The sequence below is a fragment of the Lemur catta genome, chromosome 2, assembly GCF_020740605.2.
Source record: "Lemur catta isolate mLemCat1 chromosome 2, mLemCat1.pri, whole genome shotgun sequence".
NCBI classification, from domain to species: Eukaryota; Metazoa; Chordata; class Mammalia; order Primates; family Lemuridae; genus Lemur; species Lemur catta.
This window is the reverse complement of record NC_059129.1, coordinates 74,444,558-74,460,720: the sequence shown is the minus strand read 5'-3', so window position 1 is coordinate 74,460,720 and position 16,163 is coordinate 74,444,558. Positions and strand designations below refer to the sequence as shown.

Sequence of the window (16,163 nt, the reverse complement as noted above, 5' to 3'; positions counted from 1 at the left end):
TGGCACATTTTGTTGTTTTCTTTGGCCCCTTGAGAGAATTATAAGCCTTGGAAAGTTTTATTACACCGCATCCTTCTCTCACCCTGTTGTACACAATGTGAGCACCAAAGGATCTGGACACCAACAACATTTTGTTTCCTTGAAAATAAACAGTTTTCCAAAATGAATAAATGGCAAGAGCTTTTCAACTGGAGCAACAAGAACCCAGACTCATTATGGAAAGAAGTTTGCCTTCAACATAAAAGGATCATAGCATTAAGTTAGTTCCTGCTGTCCTTGTAGAGGGCAAAAGCATGAAGGGCTGTTAGAAAATCTTGCTTTTTAGAGCAGTGAACTGATGCCTGCCAAACATGACTGATTGAAAAGCCATACAGTACAACTGCTGACTTCAGCTGGCCCAGCAACCCGAAGCAACTAAAACCATCTGCCGCGTGATGCACTTCACCAAGATAGATGCTACTGAAAACTAATAACTGGACTGAAACTAGAGGTGTTTGTATATGAGCAAAAACTACAGATGAGAAAAACAGCCAATATGCTTAAGTACTTAAAAGTATGATGCAGATTATACTTTCAGTACATCATCACAAGTACCTTGGTTGCCCTGGTCTCTCCACCAACCAGGGGCAGAATTTGTTAACCGACCGTACCACACAGAAAGCCCTGTATGAGGTAAGGTCTTGGACCCTGTTGATAGGAATAAAGTGCCTGAAATACCAGGTAATCTTTTTATAATGTGCTGCTGAAAACATTCACTTACATATTATATGTGCTTCATACCAGAGTTTTCTCAGAAAACTAGTAGCAGCATTTAAATTATTTTTGTAAAACCCCTACCCTCACAGGAAAACATTTCCTTCCTTCAGGTTCTACCTACCAACCGGATTCCCAATGCTGGGTGAAGACTGGGAACCCTGCATCCTTATGTGAACCCCTATAAAGGATGAGGCTTCATCATGGTCTGAATCCTGGTGCCCCTGCCATTTTCCTCGGGTTTCCTCACTTAACCTACCTAAGAGGTAAAAATCCCCCTCTCATAATTCCATGAGACTCTTCTTTGCCTTCCTCAAAACTAGAATTTTAGACTTGCTGAGGGGATTTTTTTTTTATTAATTCATTCTCATGAATTAAAAAAAATAAGTGAATTAATTCAATTATTATTTCATTCTCCCCCTCACAGGGCCTCTGTATTTTTGGCTTACCACTGTATTCCCATGCCTGACACTGTGCCTGGCACACGGTGCAGATTCAGACAGACCATGTTTACTGAGTGAATGAAAATAGGCATGAATAAATGAGGAAAGCAGAAATAATAATAGCACTTACTTTATAGAATTATTGTAAGAATTAAATGAGAGGCATGTAAAAATGTGTGGTACAGTGCCTGGCATATAAGTTTGTGATTAACGTAGGTGTTACTGTTTATAATAATACCTGAATGTTGTTTTTCTGGAACAGAGGCCAGTTGCAAGCTTAGCAAAGACTAATTGGGGATCTACTTTCTTCTCAGCTAAAAAGGAAGCCACTGCATAGACTCTGATATGCCCCTGCTGCTGGCTCAGAATGCCTAAGAAGGTGAGGAATGGGGCAAACATGTAACATTTTACCCCAAAATCAGGAACAAGAAGGTCCAAGGGTAATACAGGTGGTAGCAGTAATGGAGGAGACTGGGTTCAGGCAAAGGCTAAGAAGACTGATCACATGGGTGAACACCCAGGAATGACCCTAGAGAGCATCTGACAGCTCAGGACCGCAACAGTGGCTCCCAGTCCAACAAGCTAAGTTCAACCAGAATGACACGGATATTCCAAAAGAGCAGACGACAGCTCCTCAATGTCATTGCATCTTTATAGTAACTCCCAGCTCAACACCAAATAATGCATATATATGAGGATAGATTGACAAGAAAAACATTGTAAAGCTTCTTGATTCAAGAACTTTCACATGAGTATTCTGAAATTTGTGTGTGCATTAGAATAACCAAGAAGCTGCAGCTTCACAGCCCTGCTGTTAAGTTAGGGCCCTTTCTCTTATGACCTAACAAGATCCTCAGATGCTCTGGATACAGACCTGATACAGATTTAAGAATCACATTAATAAGTACTCCCAGAATCTTCAGCTGTAAGTGTCTAATTATCCAAGATGAGAACATTCTAAACTGGAATGTTTTCAGTGTCTTTAAAAAAACTATTCCCTTCATTGAATTTGCATTGTTCTCATAAACTTTGGGGTTATAAAGTGTAACAGCTAAGGTTAAATATGAATCTGGAATAATTATTTCAACAGAAAAATAACTCATAACAAGAAATAATCATAGTTTGAGTATTAAATATGATTGATTAATTTAAAGTTTTCCTAAATTGAACCTGAGTTTTATTAATTTAAATATACTATTCTATTCAAATTGTTATAAATAGAAGGAAAACTTATAAACAATTTTTGGACACATCTAAAAAATGCTTAAATATAATTAGTAGTATTTCCAGTTTATAATCTGAAGTGTAATGCATAACTGAATTGTTTGTTACATATAATGCCTTACATTGATATAGACAGACAACTATATATAATTTCATCTCAAATCAATTTTTTAAAAGAAAAAGAGGAAGAAGAGGAACCTAAACAAATTACTTACCTTGTGCACACACTCAAATTCACATGATTGATATCATCTTTATTATCTTTTACAGTAACATCTAAATCAAAGGCTTCTTGATTTTGGATAGATCTTCGTCTTCTAGAAGACCCGGAATCTTTCACGTTATAAAAAACATTGAGCTGCAATAAATAAATTAGCACAAATAATAAATTGGTAATAATTTCCATCATTATCTATTCTAAATACTGTATTAGGTATTTCTCTTTGGGATAAACCCAATTAAATTTGTAATCTTCAAACTAGAAAAAAATTAATTTTACTGGCTGACATAGTATCATTATTAACAAATATTATAAAAGTTTATAAAAATTATTTTAAAAGTTGAGAAAATCGTTAGGTAATATTCCAAAACAAGCATCATAGAACACTGTGGATGACAGTGATGAGATACTGTTTTTTTCAAAGAATGCAAACATTCCCTTGAGGGAAAAACTGAAGCTACTGCCAACTTTCTTGAGAACATTCATGGATTTCGAAGTCCTATTGCCCAAATGGAGTCATTTTTCACAAACTGGATCCTTAGAAACTCTCAGTAAAATGAATCAAAACGAAAACATCTAAAAGCCTTAGTTGAACATAAACCTGTTCAACTGCTAAGGATTCTTTTATCACACGTTTTTCAAAGATGATAAAATAAATTATGGATTTCACATCAACTGGGTCTTTTCAGCATACACTCTGTGCCCACCACTGATGTTAAAGGTGCTCTGGGGACACTGGGGTAGCCTGAGGACCAGTGTCTTTCTCAAAGGATCCTAAATCAGAAGCTTAGGAACGTACTCAAAATTTCCTGGGCCAGCCTCATCCCAGGTGGATTGGTATCTATTTAAATGTTTTATCTCATTCCCTTTTTTGATATCAAGGTTCATAAAGCTTACTATTCCTATGTAATATTGCATTTTATTTTATTTATACCTAAAACACATACGTGTATATATATATATATATATATATACACACACACACACACACACCCCTACCCGAAAACTAAACATCTAGTACCCTTTGTGAATTTACTTACTTTAAAAAATCCTGTCTCTAAGCCTTCACCTTTCAAATCTAAGAGTTCCAATCCTTTTACTCTGCCACAACCCAAACTCATGTAATACTTCAGCCCCTTGATCATCCTGGCTATCTCACTCTGGACATTAGCCCATTCTTTCTTAAACTATAGCAATTAAAATTATAGAGTACTTCTGGAGCAGTTGAAGAATGGTTTCATAAAATTGAGGGAATGGTTTCTGTTATTTTCATTACCCCCTTTCCAGAGGCATGCCATTGTCCCTTTAGAGGCCAATGTCATCAGGAAATACACAAGGACTATTAGATTTATCTCCCAGGTCACAATTAATGCCCATTTATATCTAAGTATTAGGGTTTTCATCCGGCCCGCAGCTCAACCGTTTACTCTGAGCACTTTAAGGATGGACACGCTTGAAGCTCTGACTTGGGTGGAGCAAGGGCAACATACGTAACCTAAACATTTGTACCCCCATAATTATGCTGAAATAAAAAATAAAAGAGATCTTGCAGTTTATTTTCAAATTTTCAAATGCAATTTAGCATTTTATTACCCAAAAGGGGGTAATATTTACTGCAAACTCAAGAGGTTTCTTTTGTCCTTCTTTTTCCAGAGCATTTATAAAAATACCAACTGAAGGAAATCTCAATACCCATTTCTGGGTGACCACAGTGTTTGCAATTTTTTCCATCCATCATGGGAAGTGCCTATTGGTCTCCACCTTTTGTTTTCTGTATTTTGAGACAGAAATGGGACTGGCGAACATTATGAACAGTAGGTACCACATTTACCCCTGTATCCTTCAAACCTCAAGTAAAAATCATTTGGTTTCAGTAATTTATCTGCATCTGGTTTATCAAAAAGGAATTCCAACCCACCCAGTGATTTAAGTATATATAATTTTTCAATTTTATCTAAAATATACTGTATATTTACTCTGGGAATTACTCTTTGCATTGAAACACAGCATGAGAATGAGAATCTTCCCATGATCTTTGTTAGTAAACACCAATATAAATTACTCACTTTCTCTTTCTATCCTTTTCATTGAATATCATTCCTTTTTGCTGTGATCATTTTTCCTCAACTTTTAAAAACTGTTTACTGTGTTTTGAGTATCATGCAAAATAATCTTGGAATTATTTGGAGGTTTACAAACAATACCTGCTTAGCAACGTACACCTGCCCTACTAAGCAAGTGCACCTGTTCTCTCAAATACAGTGATTGTACTTGTTTTTGAGAAAGTATTTTTTCTATATAATGGCCATTTTACTACTTTCTCCATAAGTGTTTTAGGGTTTGTTTGGTTTGCTTTTTCTACCCAAGCACAAAGTCATTCTTGGTCCTATCACGTATTATCTTGGGTTTCCAATAAAATGATTTTAAAGTCCCCAAGATTTTCATGTATTATTTAATGTAATAATTATTTCATTCTGTATTTTTCATACTACTTTCATTTTATTGTAGCTCCTACTGCACCTTAAAAAATATTTCTTTGAATTTTCTACCTGTGCCAAAGTATTGAGCATAATCATGCTCTAATTTGTTATATTTACTATTATTAATATATAAGATTTTACATTAAAGGGACACATTTCCTATCTTGAAGTCAATAATGTGTATATTCTTTATATTCTTCAATGAATATTAAGAAGTTGTATGAAAAATGTGTATTTGCTTATCAGATCATAGTAGAAATTCTATCAGCATTATAATTTCTGAACTATATTTTCACAAAAAAAAGGTGGGAGGACTGATTGATTCACATGAACCATATTGGAAGATTTTAACCCCCACTTCAAAAAGCAGATAATTATAGAAATATTCTTCAAATAGATTATCAATCCCTATAATTGCTGTTTACTCACTAGCTGGTAACATCTCTAATACTTTTTATTAAAGAGAGTCGTGTATCTTTCAGAAGTCACAGAAGCAAGTCATTAAAAATTTTATTCAAGTTATCTAAGTTAAAGATTCACAATGCCCCTAACCAAAGAATAATTTTAAATAGTCACTTTTAACTTTAAAAAATAAACATCATTACCTACCTGACAAATAGCAAATCCAAAACCATCTGCGGAAATACTAACTGCAGTTGGCTGTACCACAGCAAGCTGAATAAGGTGAAAAAAAAGTGAATGAGGCTAATTTTCCATATGTAGATGCTTCCAAGAAGCACAAGAGATCAGTGCTATCCGTCATTAGGAGTGGAAGTAATTACTAGAAAGTGCTAACAGCTTTGCTCGATCTCATTTATCAAAAGCTGTGAGTCAAGGGCTAAGTGAGGTGAAGGCAGAGGAAGTGCCCGCTCTCCAGGCCCCTCACCTCTCCATTTTAGGAGAACACATTAGTGCTCCTGACAGGTTGTTTTCCTGTTGGGAGCATGAAAGACAAGAAACAAACGTCCAGAGCTTAATCCTCTGCCTTCCTGGGAACACAGCAATGTGTCATCATTGACTGTGCCTAACTTTATTCCTTCTTTTCCTTTGCCATTAGCCCTATTTCTCAGTTTCCAGCTTTGAAGTGACCACCTTCATTCACTGTCCTCAACTTCCCACAAGGTTAACCAAGGGAATACAAGTTAGAGACTAGAATATTCTTACATTCCATTTAAAGTAAGAATTCTACTACTGGCTCTATTGATTCTCCTAAGAAGACATGTGGAGCAGCTGAAAAAAACACGGTCTTTGGAATCATGAGTTCCAATTCTAGATCTACTGTTCCTAGTAACATGATCTTGAGCATGTTGACCTCTCTCGGCCTCAATTTTTTTTTTTTTTTTTGAGACAGAGTCTCACTCTGTTGCCCTGGCTAGAGTGCCGTGGCATCAGCTTAGCTCACAGCAACCTCAAACTCCTGGGCTCAAGCGTTCCTTCTGCCTCAGCCTCCCAAGTAGCTGGGACTACAGGCATGTGCCACCATGCCTGGCTAATTTTTTCTATATATTTTTTAGTTGTCCAGCTAATTTCTTTCTATTTTTAGTAGAGACGGAGTCTCACTCTTGCTCAGGCTGGTCTCAAACTCCTGAGCTCAAATGATCCACCCACCTCGGCCTCCCAGAGTGCTAGGATTACAGGCGTGAGCCACTGCACCCAGCCTCACCCTCAGTTTTACCATGTGTACAATGGGCATAAAAGTACTTAGAGTTGGTTTAAGAATTAAATGCAATAGCATATGTAAGGTACATTGTTTCCCAATGTGACAGTGCCTATGTTTTCTCCTTTTCCAATGATCTTTCCAAAGTTCTCAGCCCCTCCACCCTTCTAAAGCTCAGCAAATTTGACCAAACAAGAGTACCACTTTCCCCCATCCCTCTACAGGGCTCTGGGAACAAGTCAACAGATTAGAAATAAAGAAGTATTCCAGCATAAAAAATCATCTACACAGATTTTTTAATAACCACCCCTCGTCCACACCTCTGCTGTCTGAAGGAGAAGGCGGTTGTGTGTGTCAATCAGAAACTTTACAGGATTTGGTGAGCTAGGCCCCGTCACGGTCACTTGGATATTTGTCCTTCCTGTATTCACTAGGGCTGCAAATTCAGACAGGGCCTTTAAGGCCACAATGGTATCCTGTTGAAGGAAGAAAAACATTTGTACATGTAAGTATACATCAAGACCTCCAAAGAGTAAATTCAATAATGTTTAGGAAATCTGCTACGCATTTATCCACATTCCTTGAGAGTCAAACGCTCCCCAACTCATCTTTGAATCTCCCTGGCCTAGAAAGGAGAGGCTGAGAAAACTTGCTAAATGGAACTGAGCATCTACTCTTATACCAGTCACCGCAAGTGAAAAATGGCTGATATAGACGGGGAACTGGTTTATTCCACACAAATATCAGATATGAAGTTCACAGCAATGATGAGAAAAAAGTAAAATTAGTGACTTAAACCTTTGACTTGAGTTACTAAACTTTTAAACTGCCAAGTAATTTTAGGAAGTGATAAAAATAAAGTAACCACACACCTTCTAAAATATATATATATATATACTGTAGTTTAAAGGCAAAAAAAAATCCATCATCTCTCACCTGGGTAGACGCAAAACCTCCCAAGCTATTTCTTTGTCTGCTTAGCCATCTCATAATTGGGATTCCCTCAGAAACTTGAAATTGCAGAAAGTGTGAGAGCAGTGCATAGGCTGCAACTTCAATATCCAGCGAGCGTGGCTGCCAGGAGTCAGAAAGTCCCGACGCTGATGACACCCAGAACTGCGTGCCCTCTGCAAGAGAAAAGTAATAATATTCTGATCAATTACAAAAAAAAAAAAAAATTACATTTTATACCATTCAATATTCGTACACTGGTCCAAGTTCTACTTGACTAGCATAAAAATACATATATTTTTATACATGTATATATTTATGCCAAGCAAGTATATGTACATTTGTAAACACACACACACACCTATATGTCACTTTTTAAACAATTACAGGTTGAGTATCCCTTATTTGAAATGCTTAGGACCAGAAGTGTGTCAGATTTCTGTTTTTTTCAAATTTTGGTATATTTGCAGAATATATACATTCCAAAATCTGAAATGCTCCAAAATCCGAAACTTTTTGAGCACCGACATGATGCTCAAAGGAAATGCTTGCTAAAGGATTTCAGATTTTTGGATTAGGGATGCTCAACCTGTACCACTTATAAGTTTTCATCCTTTTCCTAATGCCTGTATTTGAGGATGTTTTGATGAAAATATTTTTCCAAGAGAATTCTATACATTTGACTCAAGACTGAACAGCTAAAAATAAAAGAGAAAACATACTATACTCCAGAAGATAATTTATGTTACTTATCTGACCAGGCCATCCCAAAAATATTTTAGGACACAATGGAAAGAATCCTGTTCTGCAGATCTGCCATTAACCAGCTCCAACGTTCTAGGAAACTTTTCCTTTTTTCATTACCTGAAAGTTGGTGTTATAAGTTCGAAATGCAAGCCCCCACGAGAAAAATGAGGGACCCTGGCCACCTCAGACAACCCTCCTAGAGATAATTCTGCTCTAGTCCCCAGAGGACCATCCTACTTGGTGCCCCTTTTCAAACTAAACTTGCTATTTAGATGATGATTCTACTTGGGCGGAATGTGAAATAACTACCACTCAGCCAAGCAGAGAAGAACAAATGCCAAGGACTGCTTCAGCCTCTATACAAGGATCTTCTAGTCCCCAGGACTGGAATATGTAATAAGAATTAAATCTAAGTTTCTGTTAATAATAATACAATATTTTGTACAGCCTCAGACATCTCCAAGCACTTTTTACAGCTATCCCTTCTTGAATAAACGAAACTTTGAATTTAAAATTATTTCTACCCACCCAATCCTATCTCTCTCTTTTTCTCTCTCTCTCTCTCACATACACACACACATACACACACACACATGCACATGGATCCCTGACCACTTATAGAGACCAGTGGGGTAGTAACAACATCTGTACTCTTTGTCCTGTTGTAGCCCAATCACAATCCCCATTCAAAAAACAAATCATACACACAACCCACTTCTAACAGCATTTTTTTTGGTATTTGCACTTCTTTTAATTGGCATTTTCGTTCATACTTTTGAGCACCTGTTATGCATCAGGCACCATACATTATCTCATTTAATCCCCACAGCAATTCTAAAATAGGTGTTATTCCCATTTTACAGTTGGGGACACTGACGCTCATACAGGTAAGTTGCAAAACCAGAATTTGAACCCAAGTCTCTCCAGAATCCAAGGTCTTAGCAAACACACAGGGCCACCAAACCAGAAATGGTACCAGACACTCAAAAAGTAACTGACATAGGGCAGAACATATGTAAAATAGACATCCGAGCCCTGAAATTCTGTTTTAAAAAATTCCCAAGGAGACCAGAAGCATTGTGGCCACGTAAGGCCTTTCCTAATCTCTTTCTGTGTTTCATTTATCATCTCATTCAAAAGATGCAAACATAATCAACTTCATAACTGGCTTATAAAATTTTCTCATGTAATTTATATATTTCATAATACACAACAGTCTACCAACTTCAACAGGCCCCACACATTACCTTCTTGTTCTGCTCTCCACATCAGCATATTCAAAGCCTCCTTGGCTTTAGGACTCCCCACCGATGACAACGCATAAGTTATTAGAGCTAGAGTATAATTGTCGGAAATTCCTCTATTGAATTCAGATTCCAAAAAGTTGATAGAATCTTGCACATCAATATTAGGCTTCAAAGAAAAAACATATTTTTTACTATTCAAAATAACCCATTATCACATATATAAACAAAAAATATTTTAAAACATTCATTTAAAAAAATAATTTTCAGTGTCTATTAAGCATCTGACCATGTCTTAGGCAATGGGAATTAACAATGATCATTGACATTTAAAGATTTGCCATGCATTTTGAAAATAAGACCAAGCACGGTGGCTCGTGCTTGTAATCATAGCATTCTGGGAGGCCGAGGTAGGAGGACGGCTTGAGCTCAGGAGTTTGAGACCAGCCTGAGCAAGAGTGAGATCCCGTCTCTACTAAAAATAAAAAAATTAGCCATGTGTGGTGCCACACGCTTGTAGTCCCAGCTATTCGGGAGGCTGAGGCAGGAGGATCACTTGAGCCCAGAAGTTGGAGGTTGCAGTGAGCTATGATGACACCACTGCACTCTACCACAGGTGACAGAGCAAAATTCTTGTCTCAAAAAAAAAAGAAAAGAGTATCGCTTTTCGGTTTTTATAAGTAAACAGGCACCATTCCTTAGAAGAAATAAGAAGTAGAGCTTTTGCCAGTGTTTCTCCCACTGAGTATCATAAACTCAAATGAGAGCAGAAAATATAGCTTGAGAATCATATTTCTCATATTTGATCTCAGGTGTTGAAGCTCTAAATTCAGGGAAACACTTATCACCTACATGCCTAATACTGGGCTAGAAAAATAGCAGGGAGCTTAATAAAGAGAATGGCTGTTGTTGATCTTATGAAATGCACTCAGCAGTAAGAGTAAAGGCATCAATCACGGGGACAGGTATGGAGAAAAAATAAGCTCATTAGCATAACCTTCCTTGCACCCTGATTCTCATCCAGGCATCCCTGCCCACTTACCATGCTTTCCAGAGTGTAGGTATAGCTAGCACTCAATTAACAGACACTGTAATTGTCCCATGATAGCTTAGAAATAAAAAATCCTTCACAACCTAAACCTGCTAGAACACATTCTCAAATTCTAAAGAATTTTCTTTCCCCCAAGAAATTAACCCTTCCAATGATAAAATATGTATTGACTTATCTTACCAATAGCAAGTATAATACATATATTAGAAAGCATTTTTAGAATCCTCTCAGTTAATCTCAAAGAGTGGATAAAATATTTTTATCTTGATTTTAGAATGTGACCACAAATGCAAAGCAAAAGGGTGTTCAAATTCAGATTTTAAATGCAACACAAAATTGCAAAACTCTTTAAGTTTCCGAACACATATTTGACCCATTGAGACATACCTTCCTTGAATTTCCCATCTATCATTTATTAAATTAAAGATTAAATACCTGATATTTTCTATATCCCAGGAGAGAAGTCACAATATAGGCTGTAAGTGTTAATGGACTTTTATTGCCACCTTGAAGCTCACTATGAATCACTCTTCCTGGCTCCCAAAATTCACCATTGGATTTCTGACGTCCTTTGAGCCATGTATATGTTCTGTGTAACACATTCTGATCAATATCTATGTAAGGATCAGCTTCAAGGAAACATCTTAAAACAAAAGCTGACAACCTTTATGAAAAGAAGAAAAAATTACAAAAAAAAAATACTTTATAAAGTCCTCCAAATAACACTGAGCAGACAAAACAACACTTTTTCCCCCATCAGAAGAGTCACACAAGAAATAATCACTGAAGAAGGAAGAAAGAAAAGAACTCAAGCAAATCAGCAAGAAAGAATCAGATAAGCCCATTAAAAAGTGGGCAAAAGACATGGACAGAAGCTTTTCAAAAGAAGATAGATTAATGGCCAATAAACATATGAAAAAATGCTCAGTCTGTAATCATCAGGGAAATGCAAATCAAAACCACAATATTACCTAACTCCAGTGAGAATGGCTTTTATCAAAAAGTTCCAAAACTATAGATGCTGGCGTGAATACGGAGAGAAAGGAATATTCATACGCTGTTGGTGGGACTGCAAACTAGTACAACCTCTATGAAAAGTAGTATGGAGATATCTCAAAGAACTAAAAGTAGACCTACCATTTGATCCAGCAATCCCACTACTGGGTATTTACCCAAAGGGAAAAAAGACATTTTATAAAAAAGACACCTGTACTCATATGTTTATAGCAGCACAATTCACAATCACAAAGATGTGGAAACAATCCAAATGCCCATCAATACATGAGTAGATTAATAAAATGTAGTATATGTAGACTATGGAGTACTACTCCGCCATGAAAAAATGGTGAACTAATACCCTTTGTAACAACCTGGATGGAACTGGAGACCATTCTTCTAAGCGAAGTATCACAAGAATAGAAAAACCAACACCACATGTACTCACTATTAAACTGGAACTAATCAATCAACACACATGTGCACATATGGTAGTAAAACTCAGTAGAAACCAAGTGCGGGGGTTCACACCTAACGGGTACAATGCATGGTATCTTGGTGATGGGTACACTTATAACTTTGACTCAAATGGCACAAAAGCAATTCATGTAACCAAAATGCTTTACCCCCACAATACTGTGAATTTAAAAAAGAAAGAAAGAAAAGAAAGGCAGCAAAGAGACAATGTAAACAACTCTGCCTAGCAGGTTGACCTGGCTTCTACTTGAGCATGGCCAAGAAACTCCAGATCAACTCACAAAATATAGATTTGACAAAGAACTTAGAAATCATCTTATCTAGCCTCATTATTTTATAGATTTAGAATTCGACAGTCCAAGAGAGTTAAATAAGTTCTCCAAGGTTACTCATCTTTGGACTCTTCTAGGTATTTACCAAAGAAGATCTCATACACACTTCGGTCAGCCACTGTAGTACTTTAAAGTGGGGGAAATGGATATTTTTTCTCCTACAGGACAGCAGTCAGCAAACTACAGCCTGTGGGCCAAATCTGCCCGTCAGGCCAAAGCCAGCCCAGGGCCTGTTTATGTGTGCACCACCCCCCACCATCTGCCACCAGCACCACCACCTAAGAATATTTTTTTGAAGGAGAAAGGAAAGAAAAGAGAAAAGAACGAAGGAAAAAAAGAGAGGGAGAAAGAGAGGAAAGGAGGGAAGAGAGGGGGAAGGAAGAAGAAGAGAAAGGAGAGGAGGGAAAAATGTGCAACAGATTCTACGTGGCCCGAAATGCCTAAAATATTCACTATCTGACCCTTTCTAGAAAAAGTTTGCCAATCTCTGCCACAGAACACTATATTGAGGTGACAAGAACATTAAGCAATAAAACACTGAAACGTTTCTATTTATGGATCTATATTCTGACTCAGGCCAAGAGAAAATTGGAAGCAGATCTGTTTCATCGTATAAAAGGTTTGGTGTGGTAAACATTAGTAATACGCAATAACACCCAGTTCTCTTTTACTTTGGGTACACAGAGAAATTCACTGCCCTGCCCCCTTGAAGTTAGGCATGGCCATGTGACCAGCTCTGACAATCATAAAGTAAGTAGAAATGTTCCACTCAGACTGAAGTATCTGATTGCCAGCGCTACAGACTCCAGCCTCATCTTTCCAGACTGTGGTCAGCCTGCAGCCTCCCACTCAGCTGGTGCGACGGTGGCCGCTGAAGAACGACTGCGGAGCCCCCTGCTGGTCCAAAATGAACATGCAGCATGTGCAAGAAACACCTTCGTTAATAAACTGCTAAGATTTAGGAGGGAGGTTGTTGCCACAGCACACCTGGTCTAACCCGACTGATACAGTTAGTCTTTCAATGGGGAAAATAGGAAATTGAAGATACGTGCAAGAAGAGAGATCAATTGTCCAAAATCAGCTACATGGAGATTCCAGTCTGGAGGAAACTCTGGATGTTCCTATTTAATTCCGTTAACTGTTCATTTTTCACAAAAAATAATCTTAAAGAAACTACATGGACTGTATTAACAAAACATTTGTATTATCCATGTCAGATTAAGAAAAAAGCTATGTCACAATCACCCAGTATTTCTAACCAATTTTTCTTATCAGCTGCGCCATCATTATAAACTATCTTTATTGCTGTTTTTCCCAAATGCAAAACAGTGGATTTATGACTTATCTTTTCTAAATAAAAACATTTGACTTGTTAATGTTTTAAAATAATATTTTAAAAGGAGAATCTCTTTTAAAGCCAGGCTATGGGAAAAGCAGCCTCCCAGTCTATAATACACAGAGACATGTCTATCCAGTTCACGGCCATTGCGACCTAGTGAAAGCCCATTCCACAACACGGATTTGTCCAGTTGGCAAAAACACTTACCAAGTGCTGCCAGAAGGGTCATAATTCCCAAAGGCACTGAAAGAGCCATCTTCCCTCTGATAGAGAAGTTCTCGCTGGTAACCTGAAGACACAAAAATGGAACAATATTCAACATCATCATAACTTGAAATGAATTAAAGTTTCTAATCATGACCTCATATTGAGAAAATATGGGCAGAGAAGGGTAAAGAAGAAATCAAACCAACAGCTAATATTGAGTACTTTCTATTTTAAGTGCTGTAGGAAATTTAAAATGCCAGGGCTTTTCAAGCAGAATGCATAAAATAAGAACTGGGATATCCAGCAAGTAAAGTAAATTCAGAAGAATACTATAGTGTGGATGACACTTCTAGCCATTCAAAACCACACAAATTAAAGGTAGAGTTTTATTTAACTCTCTAGTGTTCACCATAATGGTTTCAATGCTTCATCATCTAAAATTGTTTGCTACCTAAGAAAAATACTATCTAGGATATAAGAATTAAAGTTGAAGGTTCAACTAGAAAGTAAACTATGAATAGTTAAACTGTTCATAGGCCAGCAATAGAAAGGGGAAAAATGCTAAATAATCTAAGACAATGGCTCTTAAATATTTTGTTCACGGCCAACTGAGATAAATCAAAAGACCAACTGGTCCACCTACCACACCAATTCCATGTTTCTATTAAAAAAAACAACAGTATGTGCTGGTGGTAATGAAGTATCAACACAGAAGTAAATTAGGAAGAGGTTAAGGCTCATGTATCTGCTTTAATAACAGCAGATGTTTCATATTTGCAAAACTATGCATACAGGTCTCAAAGTGCAGTGATTGAGAAATTGTAGGCCAAACACTACAGGATTCACCAAAAACCCACAATAAACTAACTTACTAAAAATGAACTGAAAATAACAATAATTTATCATTAAAAAGCAAGCAAAAGCAAGAACATTTCCAGCTCAAGACATTATCGATGATTCTCTGATAATAAAGAATCCTTCCTGAAAACTACAGGATTCCACCATTGGCAGATGGGGGCACACAGCCTGAGCATGGCAGCATGGCTGGCAACCACACTCCTTCATGAAACACTGAATTCAATCCCCAGTGCACTCTAGTAACAGACAAGTTTTACTTTATGAATACCATGTTTTAGAAGCAGCAATAACCATAAGTATTCATATTTGACTAACAAAACATGAGCTTTAATGGTTTAAAATTACAGTTAATCTGCTCTTGCCATTAAGTCTCAAACCTTTCTCCTTGAGCTACTCCATAAGAAATCCTAGATTCAGAGTACCTGACTCAAGCAACAATAAGACAAAATGTGTGAAAAAACAAGACACTATGTTACACAGTGACCTTTAAGACTTATTGAAAAGGAACATAAACATTTAAAGTGATGACAGAATTTTGCTTAATTTGAAGAAGGGAGCATTAGATTATGATCTTTATATTTATAACTGAAATAGTATGGTACCGTAATTAAAAAACAAACTTTTATTCAACGCTGCCTAGATGTCAGGAACTGTTCAAAGCCTTTTGCAGGTATGAACTCAGGTAATTCTCACAACCCTATGATGTTAATGCTATTATTATCCCCTTTTTTATAGATAATGAGACAAACTCAGAGAATGCAGACACCATGCACAAGGCCCTACAGCTGGTAGGTAGTGAAGCTAGGAGTTACTCATGGTCAATCTGGCTCCAAAGTCACTGTCTCCTAGTAATTCACAGAGCTCTTTCAATGATTAAACACGATAATATTAATATAAGCAAAATCCCTAGTACAGTACCTTTTACATAGCAAGCTCTCAATAAACAACAGGCATTATTAGTCTGTAACACAGATATAGGGAAAGGCTTTCTAAGCAGATTTGACAAAATAAAAAAATTGATAAATTTGACCACACAAATGGTTTTTAAACTTTTCCATGGCAAAACACACTACAAGCAAGGCTAAAAAAATAAGTAACAAATTAAAAGAAAGTGTTCACAACATATAAGATGAACAAATAGCTAATATCAATAATAATATATAAATTTCATTTATATGTTTATA

The 16,163-nt window shown here is 36.9% G+C and overlaps 1 protein-coding gene across 1 annotated transcript in view; it reads right to left on the bottom strand.

The window, feature by feature from the left end:
* CD109 (CD109 molecule) overlaps positions 1-16,163 on the bottom strand; it is a 120,492-nt gene that overhangs the window by 8,657 nt on the left and 95,672 nt on the right. The window contains exons 24-30 of the mRNA XM_045543897.1: positions 14,122-14,203; positions 11,206-11,434; positions 9,723-9,888; positions 7,714-7,904; positions 7,098-7,253; positions 5,730-5,795; positions 2,636-2,778 (exon numbers count right to left, since the gene is read on the bottom strand). Of these exons, the coding sequence (XP_045399853.1) occupies positions 2,636-2,778; positions 5,730-5,795; positions 7,098-7,253; positions 7,714-7,904; positions 9,723-9,888; positions 11,206-11,434; positions 14,122-14,203 (1,033 nt within the window). The remainder of the gene's footprint in view (positions 1-2,635; positions 2,779-5,729; positions 5,796-7,097; positions 7,254-7,713; positions 7,905-9,722; positions 9,889-11,205; positions 11,435-14,121; positions 14,204-16,163) is intronic.